The sequence below is a fragment of the Corapipo altera genome, unplaced genomic scaffold (genome assembly GCF_003945725.1).
Source record: "Corapipo altera isolate COAL_440 unplaced genomic scaffold, ASM394572v1 1, whole genome shotgun sequence".
NCBI lineage: Eukaryota > Metazoa > Chordata > Aves > Passeriformes > Pipridae > Corapipo > Corapipo altera.
Window position 1 is genome coordinate 27,534,012 of NW_020884873.1, and position 23,213 is coordinate 27,557,224.

At 37.9% G+C, this 23,213-nt stretch overlaps 1 protein-coding gene across 1 annotated transcript in view; it reads right to left on the reverse strand.

The window, feature by feature from the left end:
* ACSS3 (acyl-CoA synthetase short chain family member 3) overlaps positions 1-23,213 on the reverse strand; it is an 87,519-nt gene that overhangs the window by 60,421 nt on the left and 3,885 nt on the right. Inside the window, exons 2-7 of the mRNA XM_027653768.1 lie at positions 21,150-21,294; positions 10,301-10,489; positions 4,396-4,530; positions 3,953-4,093; positions 1,588-1,668; positions 1,409-1,504 (exon numbers count right to left, since the gene is read on the reverse strand). Coding sequence (XP_027509569.1) covers positions 1,409-1,504; positions 1,588-1,668; positions 3,953-4,093; positions 4,396-4,530; positions 10,301-10,489; positions 21,150-21,294 — 787 coding nt within the window. The remainder of the gene's footprint in view (positions 1-1,408; positions 1,505-1,587; positions 1,669-3,952; positions 4,094-4,395; positions 4,531-10,300; positions 10,490-21,149; positions 21,295-23,213) is intronic.

A 23,213-nucleotide genomic window follows, 5' to 3' on the forward strand; every position in this document is an offset into this window, starting at 1 on the left:
CTTTTCAGTATCCAGGATTCAGAAACAACCCCAGCACCAGCTGCCCAGCAACAGAAGTGCGTAAGTTCATTACAGTGAAGCACAACTCAACCAATACCGATTTAACTGGTTGTGCAAAGACTGAAGGATTGTTTTGATAATGCTTGTTTCTGTAAACACTAACAAACCATTTTTGTTCTAGTATGGTTATCTTCACTTCTACAGTGTAATAACAGGAAAATGGAGAACGTTTGCTTGTAATAAATATTTTCTTAAGCAGAACTTCTGCACATATGATAAAACAGTATGTTTCTGCCGTGTCATGCTGACTCCCCTGTTCCAGAAGGACTGGTCACAGATGGTGCTCTAACAATTGCTATATTTACATTGTCATCGAAGCTTATTTCATGCCCTCAGTATCCAGTACATTCACTATACTTCTGCAGTTCTTGTATGATCTGAGTTATCATTGTATTTCCCTTAATTATTCGCGTGTTTCTAGCTATCACTACAAACCAACAAAGGTGATCAGCATGCCCTGATGGCATATCTAAAACAACTTCTGCCTCTGGGACCACTGAAAAAGACAAAGCAATTACTAGGTGGGCATCATGCTCCACAGTGTTGTTGGAGAAGCTGGGATATACCCAGAAATCCTAATGTCAAGTGGACGCAAACAACCAAGTTTCACAGCACGCTTAAGAGCTAACAATGTCAGTGCTTTTACATAAAATGTCTTTCACTATCACTGATGGATACTGGACACTCCCTGAAGAATAAAGAAGATGGTTCAAGCAACACTGTATCTTCCTGCCTCATGATCAGAGAGACAATCAACAATAACTCCTGAAAAAATAACAATGTAAGGCAGCATGATTGCTATTTTGAACACCAAAGTTAGGATGCAACAGGCCACTCAGACTAGTCTCCTCTCCATCCCACTGAGTTTCATCCCACAAGGAAAAGGTCAATGACTTGAATGTCATCTCAGTCTTGGTTTCAGTTGCTTTGAGTGGTAGAGGGAGAAGAGACAAGTCTCCTTCGAAGTTCTAGTTCCAACCATGGAGCTCTCAATGCATCCAACTGAGATCCAGAGTTTTTCATCTCAAGACATGCAAAACACATGGTAGTCTAATCAACAACACAGGTATACTCCGCTTTTTGCCATTTCTAGGTCTGTTGTTTTGGAGTTCCTTGCCCCGCTGACTATTATCCTTCACACAGCTGAAGTAGACAAGCTTGAAAGACAGTGAAATAAGTTTTCCTTAAAAATTACTGTAATAGATGGGAGAGTATGAACACTGAAGATATACACACAATTCAAACATCTATAGCATGAAGAACAGACAGGCATAAATGGGATCACCTGGATCATCGGCTGGAGGAGATGCTGCCTTTTCCAAGGCTGATTTTTTAGAATGGTTCATACCTCATACAAAACTGTAGTATTCCCATGAAGGAGAGGTCCATAGCAAATATAGGAATGACCAACAACCCAGCCTAAATCAGAAGCTGCCCACCACACCTAAAATGAAATAAAAACATAATTAGAGTAAGAAGTTTTAAGAGGCCTTCAAACACATTTACATGACATTTAAGTGGAATTACCTCACCAGGTGTGAGTCCGTATACAGCTGACATTGTCCAGTTTAGCATAACTGCATAGCCACCTGTTGGTCTGACAACACCCTAAATGAGAAAATTTGAGTATTTAATTTGAGTCTTCAATTACATGTTGAGGTTTTAGCAGCAATAGACCAAAGGTTTTCTAATTCCAATACTCCTAAAGAAAAGGATCTATTCCAAAAAGAACGTGTGTGTACTAGCACTTCCACAAAAGAAGTAATTTTGGAAAACAAACAAACATACAATAAAAAAACAAAAACACAACCCAAGGCCTAGATGACAATAGTTTTCAGAGGATTACTAACAAATCTAGAATTCTCTCATAAAAAATGGATATACAAATATTTAGTCAACATATGCTGACAAAAAATAAGAGATTGAGTATTTACCTCACACTGTGCCATCTAAATGTTAGGCATGTTTTAAATTCATTGCCTAGTCTCTCTGTATCATCACTGGATAAGAGAGGCACCTGTGAAGTAGACAATCCCTAAGACAACTGGAGTGAATTACTCCCTGAAATGTACCCGTCTTTCTGCACTGACTTTTTTAAAGATGTCAGAAACTTGGCTTAAATAAATGTATATTTTTGAAAGTTTATATCTGGCCTGAAGTGCACATAAAAATGCAAAATGAAGAACATCCCAGTCTTCACCTAAAAGAGGGAAAATTAGAATGAGAGAGTATCAATAGCATCATGCACCTTGGTAAATCAATAACCAGCTCTGGAAGACTCATTGTAGGAAAATTTTGGAAATATTTTGCAATATAATATGGTTACTATAGATTTCATATATTTCACCTTCTAGTACTCTGTTCCTAGAGGAAAGAATTAAGTAAACTATGTCCTGGTGTCCTGAACTAAAATTCAAATATCCTCTGCACAGACATTACAATGCAGCAGCAATGTGTCCATGCTAGGCATGCTACATTTTCTTGATGTACTTCATAGAATGAAAGAGGGACTTTCAGACCTCATCCAAGAAATGAGGGACTGTAGAGACACATTAACTCATTAAAATGGAGATTGATAAGGGAGAGAATGGTTAACTAACCTTTCGCCATTTTCAGACAGTAGATTGCCTTTGTTAGACTCAGCTTCTAATTTAGCTCCTGCTCTGAGATTAACAACAGTTTTGCTATGAAGGTCATAACTGATTAATTTTAGTTGCACGAGCATTTAAATTAAGATCCTTAAACAAATAAAAAAGTTATTTTATTCACTGAGTTACTTATTGTAGCTCAGTGCTAGTTGACAATCTCCCTCTTATAAGGGTGATTCACTCAAAGAGCCAACAGACTGAAGTAAACTTCTGAGAACTTTTATCTCTGAGACACTATATTGAAACTCACAGTCAAGAAAAATTCCTGTAGTAACAAAGGATCTTATCTTGGGCTTTTTGACAATAAAATAATTCAAGATAAATGTATTGCTTTAAAGGGCCCATCTTGAAGGTAAAAGCAGAAGACAATTTTCTCAACAAAACTGATACTTGTTTTCCCTTACATCCTCATAGATTCTGAACTTTATAGGCAACATGATTAAATAATTTTCTAGTAGTAGTCTAAGCACTGTCATATCCAGGGATATATGATACTGTCTGAATCTTTGGTTGTAAGACTAGCAACAGAAAATTATATTCAGCTTGTCTTCCGCACACTGTAAAAGAGCGTTATAAGTACCAAGCAAACATTCAGACAGCCCTCTTTTAAAATGCAATCCTTTAAAAATAGGTCATTAAAACTAATTTACATTCAAAAGTAAACATTTTCAAATACCCTATGCTAATTTTCACTTACTCAGTCTAAACTTTTCAGGGGAATTATGTCCTCAGAATTGTTCAGTAACACAAGTTTTCAGAATATGCTTAAACCCATTTAATCTGTAACGTCATTCACCATGTCTTATCTACAGGAAAATTAGCTAATATGTAAATAATGAACAAGAGTAGTCAGCAATCACATACCATCACACAAGTGATGTATTAACAAATCTTGCCATTAAGTCACTATACTACGCTTATCTAAAACAGTTAAAACACAGAAGATAGTACTGGATAAAAGACATTCTGCTGTCCTCAAAAGTTTATATTGTACAAACATCTTGAAGCAAATGCATCTTAGCTTTACATTACTACTATTTAAATAAACAAACATGATTTATTCCTATACATTGCCTTTAAACTAGTGAAATGTGAATAAATAAGATTAAACCTTTTCTAGCAATGCTTATCATTTACAGCATTGTGCTCTGGCAAACATTTTAAATCTTTTTTATTAAATATTTTCTCAAGTGAAACTGCAAATAGATTGGTCACAGACAAGTAGACTTCAGATAGTTCTTTACCTTGGGCAAGCCTGTTGTTCCAGATGTATACAGAATATAAAGTGGATGGTCTGAGGGAACTGAGACACATTTAGAACACTGTGCTGTTGCAAGCTCTTCTTCCCAGTCAAGATCACGACCTCGAGTAAGAGGAACATGGCCCTGTCCATTGAAAAATAAGAAAATTGTCAAAAGAAAAACAGAATAAATGGAATTTGGTCAAATTCCATTCCAAATGGAATATTCAAATTTTCTATACAGTACTATTCAATTTTCTGTACAGTAATCTCTCAGATGCATTAGTTCTATTTACTATTTAAATCTTACAAATAAAATGTTTGCCTTTAAAATTAAAAAACAAACCACAATAGATACAGTAAAATTTTACCTGTAAAAAAGAAAAGGCAAATGCACTACATAAACATCTGAAAGTTAACATAAAGTCAGAACAAGTGTACACCCACCAAATTAGGTCGCTTGTAAATGAGAACTTTATCAGGTTTGCTCTGTATCCTTGCCAGTGCTCCTTCTAGGAGGGATATGTATTCCACTTTTCTTTTCGGTTCTACTCCAAAACTAGCTGTTACAATAAATTTGGGCTAAAAAAAAAAAGAAGTTAGATTGTTGATATATACATCTGCAATATATTTTAGATAAGTAACCACATAACATGTTTTCTGTTAAATTATTTGATTAATGATATTCAATGTATAAAATTTATCTTCACATAATTAGAAACGGGTTTAGATCAGTTTTCTAAAGGAAATCAAGTTTGTGTGATCTTGCTGTCCATTCACGTGCTTTTTGTTCGGAAGCACACTAATAACTTCAGACACTCTTCACTATCTTCAAACAAATTTGAGTAAGAAATCAACAGTATTAACTTCTTCTAAGTTGCACAAATATTAATGAACATAGAGAGAAAAAACCAGGTCTATCTTAGCTCCTCCATTAAGGAAGAGCAGTACAGCGATGTCAACAATTATCAGTCCTGTTTAGCCTGCTTTCTATTGCATCCAATTGCATATTTCAAAATTAGCTATAGCACTTTGCTGGCTCTTTCCCAGCCTGCAATTAAGTGGTATAGGAGGAAAAACAGGAGAAAGAGGGAAAAGAAGGCAAATGAGATGGTAGGAAACTAGAAACTGAAGAAGAGAATAAGCTAAAGTCTTTCAAGTGATGATTGCAGGACAGAGGATGCCACACCAGTAAAAATCAGATTTCTGTAATTCTGGGGATTTTTTAGAATAATTTCTATTTCCAGATGAGGACTTCACAACTTTGTCATTAAATTACCTGCAGATTTTATGTAAGATTTCCTAAGTCAAGAAATACACATACAAGCTAGTTTGACTTAGGTCCTTTTATTTCCTGTTTTTTGGGAAAGAAAAGGTACCACCAAAGAAAGTATGTGTTAGAATACATTTTAATTGGAAAAGAATGAATCTTCAATCTCCTTCTTTCTGGAGTTTCAGAAGTGTATTTATCTTACGCCCCTCAGTTTGATCAAGCTACTTTACTAATTGTATGCATTAGCATAAATCTCATTAAGTAGGCACAAACCACAATGCCACAGTTAAAGCTGCATTAAATTCAGCAGAGAAAACACAGATTAAATTGTTTTCTTGTGCAATAATAAAATGCTTCCTGTCCAAATCTGCCATTCAGAGAAGTTCCCTAATTGGTGTGTATTCAAATAAAGATTTCAGATGAGCTTTAAAATTTCAGCATTTGTCAACTTTCTCTTTTGGGTTGCAGTGATTTAATAAAAGATGATACAATACAAAGCAGTTAAACTGAAAATTCATCTGGAGGCTACCCTGAAATTAAGACTGTAATAAATGTAAGATACACGATTCTATTAAATTGTTAAGATGAAAGACTGCTGCCATCACTAGTTGTACAGTCATTTGTAAATGATGCCATCTCTGCTCATCAACTCCTTTGTATGCAGTAAGGACATCTAAAAATAACCAATACTAAATTGGCTAAGGTGATGTATTACCCAAGTGAAAAAGCATCATGGATCGCTGTGCAAATTAAATTAAAGGCTCACTACTGGTTCTAACTGCTGTTTTCTACTGTTTTACCTCTCTGCATACTGACATTATTTCCCCTGCACTTCTACTCCCATATTGCTTTTATATACCCATTTCCCACCTCTTCTGTGGCTCCATGTAGTTCTGCATGGTAAGATTAGACAGAAATATAATTAGTTTGAAGGAAAACCAGGAGAGTTCAAGGGTCTGCTAGAGAAGAAATGCCAGAGATAGAGAGCTATAGAAAAAACCCATTATGAAACAGAAATGAGATAAAGCAAGGCCCAATAGTACAAGTTATAGGTACAAGACCAGTACTTTTATTGTGTTGTAAAGACTCCTCCTACAAATTCTTCTGTAGTCTCTAATAGCATACAACGCATAGTTCAGTAAAAGCAATAAAGGTTGACACTCCTGAAGGATGGGATGCCACCCAGAGGGACAAGGACAAGCTCAAAGAATGGGCCCATGACAATCTAATGACATTCAACAAGGCCAAGTGCAAGGTCCTCCACCTTTGCCACGGCAACCTCTGCAAAAATCGATGCACCCTGGGGGATGAAGGGATCAAGAGCAGCCCTATTGAGAAGGACTTGGTGACAATGGTGGATGAAAAGCTGGACATGAACTGGCAATGGGTGCTCACAGCCCAGAAAGCCAATTTTACGCTGGGCTGCATCACAAGCAGCGTGGCCATTAGGTCAAGTGAGGTGATTCTGCCCTCCACTCTGCTCTCCTGAGACCTCATTAGGAGTACTACATCCAGCTCCAAGGTCCTCAGCGCAGGAAAGACATGGATCTGTATGAGTAGGTCCAGAGGATGGCCATGAGGATGATCAGAAGGGCAGAGCCCCTCTATGCTATGAGGAAAGTTTAGAGTTGGAGTTGTTCAGCCTGGAGAAGAGACGGCTCTGGGGTAACCTCATTGTGGCATTTCAGTACCTAAAGGGGGCTTATAAGAAAGATGGAGACAAACTTTCTAGCAGGGCCTGTAGCAATGGGACCAGGGGTAATGGTTTTAAACTGAGAGGCTAGATTTATACAAGATTTAAGGAAGAAACTTTTTACGATGATGGTGGTGAAACACTGGCACAGGTTGCCCAGAGATGTGGTAGATGCCCCACCCCCAGGAACATTCAAAGTTAGGTTTGACAGAGCTCTGAGCAACCTGATCTGGTTGAAGATGTCCCTGCCCACTGCATAGGAGTTGGACTAGATGACCTTCCAACCCAAACTGTTCAATGATTCTATGAACCTACCTATTGCTTTGATATTGCAAATTATATATTCCTAGATTTAGGTAAAAGATGACAAAAAATTCTGTTCTCATGATCTGTATTACTTCATCAAAATTCAGTGAAGAATACCTGTAACTGCCAATACCTGACATGAGTAGAAATTACCAGCTGCAGGACTTTGCAGCATTCCCTATTTTAAATTCAAGATAAATTAAGGTAAAATGGTAACGTGTATGTACCTTTTCATAGTCACTAGAAAGTTCTTGTTATTTCTTTCACTCAGATCTTCTAACGAAATTTGACTTTTTTTTACACAAAAGTATCTAACAGCCAGATTTCCACTGTACATTCTTAACTCCTTCTACTTAATCTCACCAACATCAGGTCCTGTATTCAGCATCTAAACCAATTCACAAAAAAGCCTAATAAAAAGGTTAGGTTATTTTGAGACTGCTTTAATTAACTTCTGAGTTCAGAAGAATACCATCTATCACAGGTACTTATATACAAATCCTAAAGATAAAGTCAGTAGCGTGCAATTCACTTATGATGAAAGTTTTACCATGTTGCAAAACTGGGACATGTTTTGAAATTTAGAATGAGGATGTGCCTCTCCTCTTTACTCACATTTTCATTATGCATCAGATAGACCAAAAATCATCCATAATACTTAAGTCTGCCTTTTAAAGAAACCAAAAAGCAATGTAAATTAGGATTTAATCCATGGCCTGCAGCTAGTAATTCTACAGCTAACCCTTCAAAAGAGTTGCTATGTGACCTCCGGTAAAACATTTACACTTTCTCCATTTTCATTTTAATACATGAAGCAAGGATTATGATTATTGTGCTGTCTCCCTCTGTTCCCCAGAGAGAAACCATTGGGATTAATTAGGTAATAATTGCAAAATACTCTAAGAGTAAACATGCTAGATGATTTGTGTATTATAGCAACCTCCATTTTTAAAGTTTATCATTTTTCTTCTACATTATTTTTCCCTAATTCTGTGAGTTAACATTACTTTTTATAGCTTCTTAAAAAAGTGGGGAAGTGGGAAGAAAGACAGGGAAAACTAGAGTTGTTGTTAGCCTTTTTTTTTTTACTATTCCAGTCAACCATTTTAGCCATTTTATTAACTTTGTTAAAACACTAAGGAGAGGAGGGGAAATGCATTCAACTTTTTATTTACAGATATTTACAAAATTCAAACCTCGGTCATCTGAAAAGCACTTCTGTACACAGAAATCTAAGTAAGTCCACAAATCCTGTGGACTTTACCCTGCACAATGTTCTATCTAAGTAACATGATTCAGTGATAGATTCACAGATAGTCTGAATGATCCAGGTGACTGATCAAGATGACAAGGACTTTGTCTTATTCACGAGTAGAACACAAGAACAGACCATTCCAGTTGAAACTAATGCATACATAAGTTACTAAGTAAATTAGTAAAGTACTATTTGCATTTTCACTAACACAGACTTACATAACCCCTCATAAACAAGATCAATTTATGCCAAACACAGAAGCCCTTAAAGCATTGAGCTCTGCTAATTATGTTCTCCGCAGAGTCATTTATTTAAGGTAACTGGTTCCATAGCTGCCCTGATTCATGTAGAAATTAAATGAAGTAGAATTATAGCTTGTCCTGGTTCCAGCCATGACAGGGTTAATTTTTGCAGTAACCAAGAGAGGCACAGCCTGGACTCTGAGGTTATTCTATACCATCTCATGCCATACACAGGGTGGGGAGGGGGATGGGTTCCTTCTGGGAAGGTGGCAGAGGGAGTGGTCAGGCAGCACCAGTTGTGCATGGTGAGAACTCGCATGTGAATCATTTGCCTTCCTTCTACACTCTGTTATTAATAGTGTTGTTGTTACTGTTTGGTTTTTTATCTCATTGCTGTTTCCAGCAAATCATTCTTAGCCTGTGATCTTTACCTTTCCTGCCTCCAATTCTCCTCTCCATCCTGTCGCAGAAGGAGACGGAGGGGAAAGGGGAGTGAGCGAGCAGCGTGCAATTTGAAACATTTCAGTGGGAACACTAACTTGGGGAATACCATTCCTAAACCACAACATAGCTGAAAAAATGTACTACCTAACATGTCTAAACATCAAATAAACCAATGAAATTATTTTGGGTTGGCAGCATTTTTCTCATACACTTGATGAAAATGCTGGACATAAAGCAGGTGTTAACACGATGCTTTGTAGAAAAAGATTGACCAATGGGAGAAGAAAGTACGCTCTATACAGACAGTAGTGTGTTAAACTCACGCTTTTTTAAAAGGGGTGAAAATTTGTATCTCAATGTCTGTTATACAAGTATTAGCCTCAGCAGAGATGTTGTACTGTGTTCATATTGCAACATTGCACATTATACACAAACTGAGACTGCGTGCCACACAAAGAGAAATGTTACCCTCTCTGGAAAAAAAACCCAAAAGCAACAAGCTTGTTATATTGACTTAACTAGTAACTAAAGCAATGGTGTTTATCACTCCAAATAGGTGTAGTGGGCTGACCTTGGCTAGACGGCAGGTGCCCACAAAAGCTGCTCTATCACTCCCCTTCCCAGTTGGACAATGAAGAGAGAGTAAGATGGAAAACAACTTGCAGGTTGAGACAAGGTAGTTTACTAAAGCAAAAGTGAAAGTTTGCATGCACGAAGAGGAAAATAACAAGGTTTACTCTTTACTTCCCATTAGCAAGAGACGTCCAGCCATTTCCCGGGCATCAGGGCTTCAGCACATGTAAGTGGTTCTCAGAAGGCAAACATAAACAACAAATGCTCTCCCTTCCTCCTCCTTCCCTTAGCTCTTATGTCTGAGCTGATGGTATGGAATATCCCTTTGGTTAATTTGGGTCCGCTGGCCTGGTTGTGCTCCCTCCCAGGATCTTGCCCTCGACTGGGGGCAGGGGGAGGAATGTTGAGAGATAGAGCTGGTGCTGTGCCAGCACTGCTAAGCAGTAGCAAAAACACCAGTGTGTTATCAACCCCCTTCTAGCTACCAATGCAAAGCACAGCACTGTGAAGGCTGCTATGGGGAACTGAACTCCACCTCAGCCAGATCCAATACAATCTGTTATTACCTTTGCATGATCAATGCGAACAGAAAGCTCTTTAGATGCAAATCCACCAAAAATCAGGCTATGGATGGCTCCTATTCTTGCACAAGCCAGCATACAGTACACTGTCTGTGGAATCATGGGCATGTAGATGACCACACGATCTCCTTTCTTCACACCATGTCTGATCATGACATCAGCTAACTTGGAGACCTGTAATGACAAAACACTCACAACATATTAAAAGTTTCTCCAGATCTGCTGGTGCCCCATATGCAAACAACTTTTACACAGTCAAGAGATGCAGGACATTAAGGAGACAAGACTGTATGACACGGAAAGCTGATGAACGATGTAATCGAGGTTCAATAAATTTAAGACAATTTCCTTTTTGCAAAAAAACCTCTCTGTAATACATTTTTTTCCATAAAATACAAATGGAATGAGGCTAATTATTGTACTTATTATAGCAAAACCAAAATCAATAGTAATGTTTTGTAAATTTTTAAGCGAGGCATTTCATAGTGCAAATTCTGTCCTAACCAGCAAAGTTTGAAACAGAAATCAATATGTAGTAATATTTTCTCTATTATAGTATCAGAAACTTCTCATAATCTGAGACAAGAAATCTTACAACCTGAACCAAAAGTAAATACAAATTCAGAGAAACGTGTTTAGATTTAAAAGGCCATTTTTGCTCTCATTTTCAGATTTTCATTTTTGCTATGCAGAAACCTGAAGACAGACCATGTACAGCAGCAAAGAATTGGAACTCAAGAAATGTGATAGACAGATCAGCAGCAATGTCTCTGAAACACTATGAGAAAATACTTATTGACAGTACACAATATTCTGTCACAAAAGTAGTATTGAAAATTTCATTAGTATGCCAGGATCGACTACTTACCACATAGTAAGTGCTGTTAGAGTGAGCATGGGAGCCTGTGACAAGCACTGTGCACTTGTTCCCACCTACTTGTTGTGGCATGGAAATGTGGCATCTTCTGAAGGAAAAGCAAATTACTAACTCCTTAAGAGCAACTGAATGAACTCACCTATCAGAGTTTTTCTTGAGTTCCAGAGGCTGATAGCTGTGTAATACTCAGTACCTAATCCTGCTCACTGCCTTTCAATTCTTCAATTAGACATCCATGTGTAGAGGTGTAACTGTGCACAACACGCAGGCTAGGAGAGGTTAACAGGAAAAACTGTAGACTAAGAAGAAACCAAGTAGACTAATAAACTTATTCAGAACAGGATGGAAGGAGAAAATCCCCAGGAAGTTGCGAGCTGGAATACTCCATAAACATTGTTACATGTCAATAAAAGGACAGGAGTTTTGCTTGTGTTAGTTATACATTAATGATTCTCTAGGAAGTTCTTGGGCTAAGCGAAGACAAATCTAAGTTCAGAACAAAGGAGTTGCTCTGTCTTACAGGGGACCTCTTCTTACCTATCATAGTAAAACTATTCTTTAAGAGCTTGCCAATTACTAGAAAATACTACAAGAAACATAAGAAGTTTAAAGGTTTTAATTTCTTTTACGATCAATGTAACATAAATCTACTCATGCATAAATTCCTCAAATCTTACCCATACGGCATTAGTCCTCATTTATTCACATAGATAAGGTTTCAAGTAAAATTTAGTCTTGTAAGAGACTCTCTTCTTCAGGTACTATCGGAAAAAAACCGAAAGAGGAGACAAACTCCTGAGAGCAGCAGTGGGATGTTGCCTGTGGAATAAAAACCATTCAAGGTTCTGAAGCAGTAAGAATGTTTTTAGTGACCCAGCAAATAATGTAAGCAATGGGGGCAGCCTAAGCAAATAATACACATGCAAGCAGCACAGAAGGGAAGGAACCTCTTTTTCAAGGATGAGCTAGTCAGGAGGGTAGATTTTCTTTGAAAGTACTGTCATTTATATTATTTAAAAATTTGAGTTTTCTCTATTTAAACAGTAATTACACATAGTCCTAGAACTCTGTATGATACGTACACTGAAGAGGATAATATAGCATTGCTCTCTGCTTCTGTCTTCTGTGGAAACCTATATTCAGACTTTCAGTAACATGAGACAGTAACATCCAGAAGCTCCAGATGCATCTGCTCTGTTGTTGCATTAATTCACAGCACATCCACAATCAAACTATGCATATTTCTACACTTCTGCCTGAGGATTTAAGAAAATGGAAGCACAGAAGCCTCAAGCATGCACTTTTGCATCAGAAGATAACTGCGTAAGTTCCATTTTCTATAAACACTGCAAAAATCCCTGCTGTTATTTTCAACCACAGAGAGAGTATGTTTATAAGGCTGTCATCACCATACCAAGCTGAAAACTGATACAAGCTAAAGTATCTATATGATTTATACAGATATTTAATATAATCTCTTACATTAAATACTACTGATGTTCAAGAGATAACGCCTTTAATGCTAAACCTATTAATACCTATCAATACTCTATGAAACTGACATACACTTTTAAATCCCAACAAAAAACAAAGCCTGGACATGTACACAGTTATAATTTATTGCCATAACACCAGCATTTACAGTCATATCTAGCCAGAATTGGTGAAAGTAATTGTAAGTAAAGCTAACAACTCTACTTCCAAAGGTAAATTAGTTTTCTATACCTCCTACAGTGAAAAGATTAAAATCGTAACACAGAGCTAACATCACCTTCTCACAAAGAAATGAGAAAACTAATCATTATCCTTCCTGCTTGTGAGACTCAGAGTATTGACAAAAAGGCCAGAGGCAATGAAAACAATATCAAATGAGTATTTTTATAGTCAGTGTTAAGTGTGTGTAGTGGACAACAAAAAGTTAAACACAATGGATAAATAGTATTATTGTTTACTATATTTAATAAATAATTATTAATGATTATTAAAAAGGCAATGTTTGCCTGCTAAAGGAAAAAGCATAATTTAAACATCACCATCAGTAATTTTGTAATAGAAGACTCCCAGTGCTTGTATACAAGCTATATGACTTTGGTTTTGGTAGTAGGAGGGAGACAGTGAAGAGATCTGCATGTACTGCAGTCATTTTTAGTGAAACCTAACAGAGGTAAATTGTATTTAAAGCCGAACATGTGCAGCATGCTGTAGACAGGAACCACATGTCAGCTGTGCAAATCCAGTAAGCACTTGCCTGCACTTAACCTCCCCACCCTAGAGAGTTTAATGTCACTGAAGACAATAATCCAATACGATATATGGGTGTCTATGATTTTCCTTGTGCCCTTTCCCTCATCATTCTGACAGCCAGGAAACATTTGGACAATATAATAAAACAGTGTCTCTATCTGCAACTACTTGGAAGACAAGAGAACATTTGAAAGCAGGTTTACATTGCCCTACAGATTGATGTGGTAGCCCTGAAACATTCAAACAATCACTTTCTAAAAAGAAGGGAATTGGGGAACCGTGAGTATTGACATTTCATTAAATTGTTAAAAGCCATGAAATCTTCCACTTTCTTATGATGCTTTGCCATTTATGGTTTACATTAAGACAGTGTAGTGTACTTTATCACTCAAAAACTAACACGCTATTTCTCCACTTTTCTTCCATTTTAAGATTGCTCTATCACTTTAATATATTTGACACTTCAGTAATAAAATCACTTGAGACCAAGTGATATAATAAGAAACTCAAGTAAGCTTTCAGCTCTGAAGATTGGGGCATAAATTACACTTCTATTAAATGCAAGTCCCCAGTGAGCATGGTTTTAACTTTTACACAGCCACCAAACAAATACTACAGCTATATTAGTAGCTCAGGTTTGCAAGTAATGCAGTTCTGAAGTAAACCCCTAGTAGTTATCGCAAGCAGTTTTGGTCCATGCCAAAAGAATTCTTCCTAGAAGATACTAAACCAGAAATCCCACTCAAAATGCTCAAAGGAGGAATTTCCAACTTCCTGGCTTGAACGTTGACTAGGTCTCACAAGTATGGAATCCTTCAATGCAAGTTAAACAGAAAAGGATTATTCAAAAAACGAGAGCTCCTGAAATATCCTGAACTGCATCTCATAGGCTAAAAAGAGCCATGTCACATATGCATTCTCTAAACCAGAGGCAGAGAGTCACCCTTATCCACCTTATTCTTCTTCCAAGACTACTAAAGGAACTGCTCCTTCCTACTCCCCCCCACTCCTTTATCAGCCTCTTCACTGTTCTATTACTCTTCTTAATTATTGTTTCCTCCTTTTCCTACTGCTGTAAAAGCTTCTCCAGAAGATGCACCACCCTGTTGCTAATATCAAGCCTGCTGTAGAGTGGGAGAGGACTGACAAGTGGTTCTGCATTCATTTCAATTAGATGAATACCATGTTTTTCATGAGGTGGCAAAACCATGTTTCAGAGGTGGGTGAAACCATGGTTTCAGGTGGTGTGTGTGCTGCCAGCATGGATATCTTAAACAGATCTTCAGGGGAGGAGAGAGCACTCCACTAATCCCTTGGACACCCACATCCTTGGTCCCCAGGATCAGTAGTCCTGGGACACAGCTTAGGGAAAAGCATGGTAATGGTGCTGAACACATCTACATGCCTACAACCCCTAGAGGACCTCCATAAAATAACATGCAGGAACATCCCCTCTGTCTGGTCCTCAATAGGCCACGGTCCAGATGCTCACATGAGTAAGTGTACATGTATCGAGCAAAGGACTGTGCTTAGGAGGTTTCTGGTGGAATTAGGGCACTGGCTGCAGAGCTTTGTAAAGGCAGCATGAGTCTCTGGATTGCCTTTGAGAGCTGCTATGCCTTGAGAAACAATTTCCCAGGGGCTGTGAAGGAACAAGCTCTGTCAGAGACCACCTGCCCCATCCTAGCTCTGCATATGTACCAGGTATAGTCCCAGAAACCACATAATCCATGGATGTGGCATGCCTTGATCACATAGCTTCTGCACAAAAGCCCAGCCACAGTCTCAAATGCAGTACATAAAGAACCTTTGGTGGTAGCGATGCAGGTACAGTCCTCCACAAGGAACAAGAAAAAACCTAAATCAGGATGATTTCTACTTCTTTCTATTACAGCCAGACAGCTACTCAGATTGCAGTTAGTTGCGGTAATTTCTCCTTTCATCTTTCAGATATCAAGAAGTTCTTTGGATCAAGAGGAAGTTGGGGATATTGGGAAGAACCATTTTCCTTTCTGGTTTAGGAGAACAGCTGTATGCTGTAGAGGACTATTTCTTAGTCCCCTAAGAAGGGACTGGGATGAGATATGGATTCTATAATACTTATCAGCTTTGTGTGGATTTAATGTTTGATGTGGCATTCATTCCACAGAAGATATGGGATGCAGACAATCATTAACCTTAAAAGGAACTTCTAGTCCATGTGAAGGATAGTCTCTAGTGTTCTGCACAGCTCCTACAGCATTCATGTTTCCCTAAAAGGCATTATTTGGACAACATGCACTCAGACTGGAGAGAGAAATCAAGCAACAGAGAGACAGATGAAGGGTGAGCATGGCATTCCTAAAGGAACACACAAGTCAAGAAAGCAATGATTCATGGGATAGCTTTGAAGTGAGCTATGGGACATTCAATTCAAAGCATGAAACTAGACCCAGTCCAAAGTAAAACTCACAAACTACATATAGTGGAAGTGTCAGAAGCCTCAGCAGTCAATTCAGTGTGGCTTTGCTTCACTTGTTTGCCTGAGCTACACTGAGCTACATCACCGTAGGAACTGCAGACGTTGACATGCTGCAGTATAACTATCTTCAGTCAGGGGAGATTAACTTCAGCTGTTTCTTCAGATTTTCAGAGTCATTTGGAAGTCTTTTGTGTGGAATGCAAAATACCCAAGATGCCACTCTTAGTACATTCCTGATTAGTCTCATCCTTTAAAAAATACTAATATTGATATTTTTGAATAGCTACCCCAGTGACATCTCAGTTAAATCATTCTAAGCCATTCACTGAAGAATGCCATTTGAGATTTAAGTAAGATAAGGATATCCAGCATTAAGTGAGTCTAATACACTGTTTTATCAAGATACTGTTGTTTTACTAGAAAAGAAGATAAAAATTTGGGTTGTCAGTCTCAGTAGGATTTTTTTACTGTATTCTAGTTTTGATTCTAAGTCAAGTCTGAGAAAAATTACCCTGAAATGAAAATCTCTATTTCTAGCTAAGAAGGAATTAGTCATTTTTCAAGGCAGAAGGGAAAGAAAGAAGACGCAGTAAAAAAAAAAAAAAAGAATAAGAAAGATTACAAAAAAACAAAATGATCCTCAGTCATATAGCAGATATGAGATATGAGCAGCAAAAGACATGTACATTCACATAAATTCAAACTGACGTAGTCTAATATAGTTATTTTGGAAGAAGATACTTTTAGGGTGGGTAATTTTAGAAAAAAAACCTTCCTGCAGAAGAAATTACATCTTAGCCTATTGCTGATAACCTGAAGCCCTTCTTTCTCATCCATGCTTCTGTAACATTCAATGCTCTCAGAGGCTTGGGCAGGGGAGGGTTGGTATTACTAATCCTGTCACATTACTGCACTTAGAAATTATTTATTATGGCACTGAATGCAACACGTTAACTGTGCATTGTTATTGAAAAGAATCACAAGAAGAAATCATACTGGGTTTGTGTACATGATTTGTCAAGCATCAATGGCTGCAAATAATACAACTCAAATTCTTGAGTTTTTGTTTTAGCAAGTGAGGTATTTTAGAGAATACATTTAATGATGTAAACAGAAGGCTTTTTTCACCTACCTTATAACCTTTGCATTAACTTGAAAATGGTAGTATCTTCCAACGCAATCAGAAAATTTATTTTCAAATGAACAGAAGCCATTGCCCCTTTCTTCCTTCTGGTATCTTTATATTTCCTTAATACACAGCTTAGGTAATATTTCTAACAGAATTTCATAGAATTACAGAATATTCTGAGTTGTAAGGGACCCATCAAAATAATTAAGTCCAACTCCTAGCCCTGCGCAGGACACTCCAAGAATCACACCATGTGCCTCAGAGTGTTGTCCAAACACCTGTCGAACTCTGTCAGGCTTGGTGCTGTGACCACTCCTCTGGGGAGCCTCTTCCAGTGCCCAATCACCTTCTGGGTGAAAAACTTTTTCCTGATATCCAACCTTAACCTCCCCTGACTCAGCTTCATTTCCTTGGGTACTATTACTGGTAACGAGAGTGAAGAGATTGGTCCCCGCCCCTTCTCTTCCCCTCCCAAGGAAGTTGTAGACTGCAATGAGGTCTCCCCTCAGACTCCTCCAGGTTGAACAGACCAAGTGACCTCACCTGCTCCTCATACAGCTTCCCCTCAAGGTGCTTCATCATCTTCATAGTCCTCCTTCAGACACTGTCTAATAGCTTAACATCTTTCCTATATTGCAGTACCCAAAAATGCACACGATGTTCAAGGTGAGTGCAGACCAGAGCAGAGCAAAGCGGGACAATCCCCTCCCTCAACCGGCTGGCGATGCTTTGCCTGATGCCCCCCAGGACCTGGTTGGCCCTCCTGGCTGCCAGGGCACTGCTGACTCATGTTCAACTTGCCAATGACCAGGACCCCAGGTCCCTTTCCACGGCACTGCTTTCCAGTGTCTCATTTCCCAGTCTATACAGTCCAACAACGAGGATTGCCTCGTCCCAGGTGCAGAATCTAGCACTTGCCCTTGTTCATACAGTTGGGAATTTGTGTCTCCCTTATCTTTTTCTGCCATCTCACTACTGAAATTAGAGAATATCCCAAGGCATATTCAAAACTTTTACCTATATCTCCATTTTACTGGCTTCAACACTGTAATCCACATTTGAAGGCCTGTAACAGGCATCAGTAAAGAAAAAAGACCAATCAGTGCATTCTGGAAGACCATTGTGTCTTAAATTTGCCAAATTCCTCCTCTGCATTTGGAAGATTTCATCTGTAACAACATATAAACACATCAAAGATGCAACTGCATGCACTATGTACAACTTCACTTTAACTAACTGTAATTCTCAAAACTTTACAAGTGTGAAAGCAGTATCAACACAAATTGATCTTGCCATTATTTACATCAATAAGAATTTTATAAAACTTTCCTGCAATCCCTCTATTCCAGGTCTGTCAGGAAAAAAAAGTTTCCCACAGGTTGGGAATTAAACAGACTTTCAACATTTCTCTCAATTATTTAAAGTTTAGTGGTGCTTAACTTGAAAATTGCAGCATCACTGTAGCTCTTAGATCTAAAAATCAGTGCAACAAGTAAAAAGATATGGATAATCTGAAAATAACAGGCTGAGTACAGAGCCCAAGCTATTTCTAAGGAGCTTTATTAAATCCAGCTAGACACCTCTGTCATTTTTTTTCATCCTTACCACAAGTTTGATCCTGAACCAAATAAACCAGCTTGCTACAAAACTCTGCATCTTCCCATTCTGTGACCCGCAGTTATCCTACATAACTTCTGCTGAAAACATCTATAAACCCCACTTTTATTACCAAAAGCCAGAAAGAATTGCACCACACCTCAAGTGATCTCTCTTGTAGAGACATTTTGCAGGCAGCCTTTCTGAAAAGACATTCTCATTACACTGTCAGCTTACTGGCCAGACAGACTACTAAACATTCATTGGATATGAACAGTCCAAACAACGGCCTGAATATAGATACACACTTTCAGGCTGGTTTAAATTGGGAAGGAACTCAGGAAAAAAGGTAAAAGGTTTCCTTTCTCATCAGGAGGTTCATCAGCTTTAGTCATATATCTGATCTGCACTCATACTGATCTATTTCAGCATGAAGTCTATTTCAGAATGATAAAATACAGTATTTTTAGGTTACACTGAGCAGACTGGGAACATGGTGACAAGCAATGACTGAGGGCTGTGAGCCAAACATCAATACCCATGCTGTACAGTGGTTTTGGTAGGCCTTTTCTCAAAGTCTCCCCTAGCAGTTACAAAACAAAAAAAAAAATACATACCAGCCTACATCCCTCCCATTTTCAGCAGATCTCTTTGTTACCTTTGTTATGAGGTGTCCAGCAGTTAGCAGGTAAACATAATTAAATTTATTCCACAAGAGTGGACCAGAAAGCTTCGACAGACAAGCTACTAATCTCAAATATTGCCTTTCACCCATATTCACTTTTGATTACGAAAAACAAACTGTAGAGAACTCAAACACAGTATTTAGAAAGGACTCAGCTACCAGTAAGATTATAATGAACTTCTGAGTGAGTACTGCTACGTAACCCCAGAAAACTTAAACCAGTCCTTACATTTGGTTTGGCAATGCTGCTGTGAACAGAAATGTGGATGAAAGGATGTGTGTGTCAACACGTAAAATTTTCTCATTCTGCGCAAATCTGCCAAATCCTAAAACTTTTAATACACTTATAGAGAATATAGAGACAGAAACTTAGGAGACTTAATACAATATCAAGCTTAAAAAGCAGAACAAAGGCCACTTTTCAAGTTCTTTTCAGAGGAAATTTCTACAGAGTTCATTTAAGATAATTTATATTAAAATGTTGTATTACTTCATTAAAAACAAGTATGTATTTTATATGTATATGTATGTATACATTGATTTCATATATACATATATATTTGGATATATACTATGTATATATTGTAGTTATTAAAGGCAACTTATACAAAAATTGTATCTATAAAATTATACTTATTATATATAGCTATAAATAGAATTAGATAAGGAGCTGGGACCCTTTATAGTCTCCTGATTTCTTACAACACTGTAGCTAGTTGTTCAAGCTCCAGCTTACTGCATGGTGCCTTCCAAGTTATTTTTTTGGACTGGGTAAATCAAAAGAAAACTGGTAAAGGGTAAATGTTTTCTACATTTTCCTTAAAAGGTAGAATGCATAACAGGTTTATCATTTTTTTTGTAGCTGTATGACTTCCTTTTTCTTACAACAGTGGAATAAAACCCTCACAACATGAATTACTGTATTATGAACCTCATTTCACATTTTAAACCATAAGTTCATATTACTCAGACACTATATGTATATCTGAAGTAAACTGAGTGCGTTCCGTTCACCGTAAATGCTTCTTGCACATTGAAACATATTAAGGATGAATATGAGTCTGACTAGAACATTTCTTTGTACTCAGTTCAACTGTTACATGTAACTGGAAGAAAAAACTCAGCTAAAACAGAGGAGCAGCAGGAGGACAAACCACCAGCTGACAGCTGTGAGAGCGGAGAACCTTGAATGGGTCAGACTGCAACACCCAAGGTGGCAACAACCTGTGGTCAGGCACACAGTAAATCTGAATGGGCTGATGTAGAACGAGGTATTCATGACCTCAGCAGGGGTGAGCTACCTCAGCCAACAGGGAAGTTGAAATCCACAGACATTCCAGGCAGAAGGGCCACCAGCAACCATCAGCACCGCCATGACAGCCTACAACAGGGCAGGTGACACAGCTTTTTTCAGAGTTTCTCCCCATCAAATTTCATTTGTGGTTACACTCACTTATGTGCAGCAATAGCCAAGGTACACATTTGATTTCTGCAAAAGTGTGTTTTTGTTCATCATAGCAACTGTCAAATAACTTGACTACTCCTTTGCTTTACCTTTCAAATAAGAACTATTAGGGGAAAAAAATTAAATCAAAGAGTTGAAAATTTAACCAATCAGGGAAAAAAAAACTATTAAACTGTAGAAGAAAAAGAGGAAATAGAGGAAGATCAAAACCTCTTGGATGCAGTAAAATTTGGTACAGGTAGTAAAGCTTATAAATCAATACTGAGAACAGCAGAAGGAATAAACCAGTGAGGTAAACCATTTTTACCTCTCTGATACCTACCTGCTGTGCAATATTTACTGCCCCTTTTCCATAACAAGGTTATTAGGACACATACCTGCTCAAAAAGTTCCTTATATGTTATTTTCTCTTTGGTATTTGTTACAGGACTGTCATAAATAATGGCAACTTGGTCTCCTCGTCCATTCTCAACATGACGATCTACAGCATTGTAACAGATATTCAGCTCTCCACCTACAAACCTAAAAAAGAAGTTGGAAGTATGTAACAGCCAGCCTTCCAAATTAAGACAACTAATTTTTTTTTAATTTTATGCTTTCCTTTTAAGGAATGAGAGCATCAATTAAAATATAGCTCTTAAAACATTACACTCACTTCAGGAAGTAATTTTTTATTCTATAACCTCAAGATTTACTCAAAAAGCCAAATAAGACTACTAGTGAAAACACAGAACTTAAAGTACTGTACCTTAATTGACTTAACTAAGAATCTGCTAAACTTGGTCTTGGTTTAATGTACTTTGCATCAATCACTCTGATTTTTATATCTATGGGATCACAGAAAAAGCATAAATTCACATAAAATAATCCAACATTATGAAAACATTATTATGCTACTTTGCATTGGCACACACACATGTCCTTTTTAAGGAAAACAGGTTCAGGACTCAAAATAGTCTTATTCATCTCTTGGCAATAACAGTTAAGCATACAAGCACCTGTAGCTAAATGAAACCGACCCCAACAGTTATAAGATCATATAATTATAATGCATTTGACAACACTGTGTTTTACATAATTGACTCTAAATTCTCTGTAAAGCAATGTGAGTCATAGCCTCTTCAATAGCCAGACATGTACAGAAAATTCTCATCTTCCAATTAAAGAAAAACATTCTACAAATTCAGATTTCATTTTCATTGTCATTTTACATAGAAAAAGAAAATTCAAGTGCAGCATAATCCTCAAATACAAAAATACAGACTGCACTGGATACAAAGATGACTCTACTAACTGAAAGGTGACAAAGAATCTAAAAATTAAAAGTTCACTAGATGATGTCCATAGTGTTTGGTTTTCTATCTGTAGGTATCTCTCTGCAGCATAAATAGCAACATACAGAAAATACATTGTTGAGAGTTTCCAAAAGGTTGTATGGGAACACTGTCCGGTGATAATGTATTGTTATAATGCAACTGGAAGTAACAGATGGCCTAAAGTAACCCACTACTAGTTAAAAATAAATATTTCCTTCTTCATCTTTCCTGTTTAGTAAAGGACTGCTCTAAATTAGGATATTTTACATATTATTCTTATATCCTTATGTAGAGATGCCATGAGAGGTCTTTATTGTCAAAGAATGGCAATTATGAAACCAAAACCAGTTAGGATGTTCAGGATGCAGCAATCTTACTGCAACTCCTTTACAATGCTATTAGTAAGGAGAAAGTGGGGGCTATGGAAGTCACAAAACCATTCTGTACTTTAAACCTCTTCCCATAAAAGGAAAACCACACGAGCAATAAATGATCTGGAGTTTTTTCATGTAATATAGAGAAACTCTGTACTACTGTAATAAAAGTTGTGTACAATTCAGGTCATCCATTGATTATTGATGATATATCTCTCATAGGTTTACTTGTTCCAAAAATCCAAGCAGAAATTTTCCTTTCCCCTGTCCTGCTGTAAAAGAAGATGCTGAACAAGGAGGGGGAAGGGGTAATTGACTATACAAAAGAATGCTGGCAGACCTGCATTCCAGGCTGATAGCTTTCTCTAAGGCTGGGGGGTGTGGGGGAAGAGTTTTTCTCCTCTCCTCTCTTTGGGAAGAGGCACTTCTCTTTTTGCCTTAAGGGGGGCACGGTGTGTGTTGAAAAAAGCTCTGAGGCTGTTTTTGCTCTCAACCCGGTCATCTGTCTGTTCTCCGGCCTCGGCTTGCCTGCAGTCTGCTCTGTCACCAGCTAGACCTGCTCGGTTTTCATCGGAGAGTCTGTGCTCGTCGAGGAAAGGGGGGAGTCCCGACCGCAGCCAGCCGCAGACAGCGTGAGTTTCATGGGAAAGAAACTGCCCTTCTTTCTCCTTTCCCCCTTCCCCTCCTCGGTGGTGATGGGGGGGACATCTCCATTTCAGCTTCTCCCGTGAACCAGGGCCTCACGTGGCGA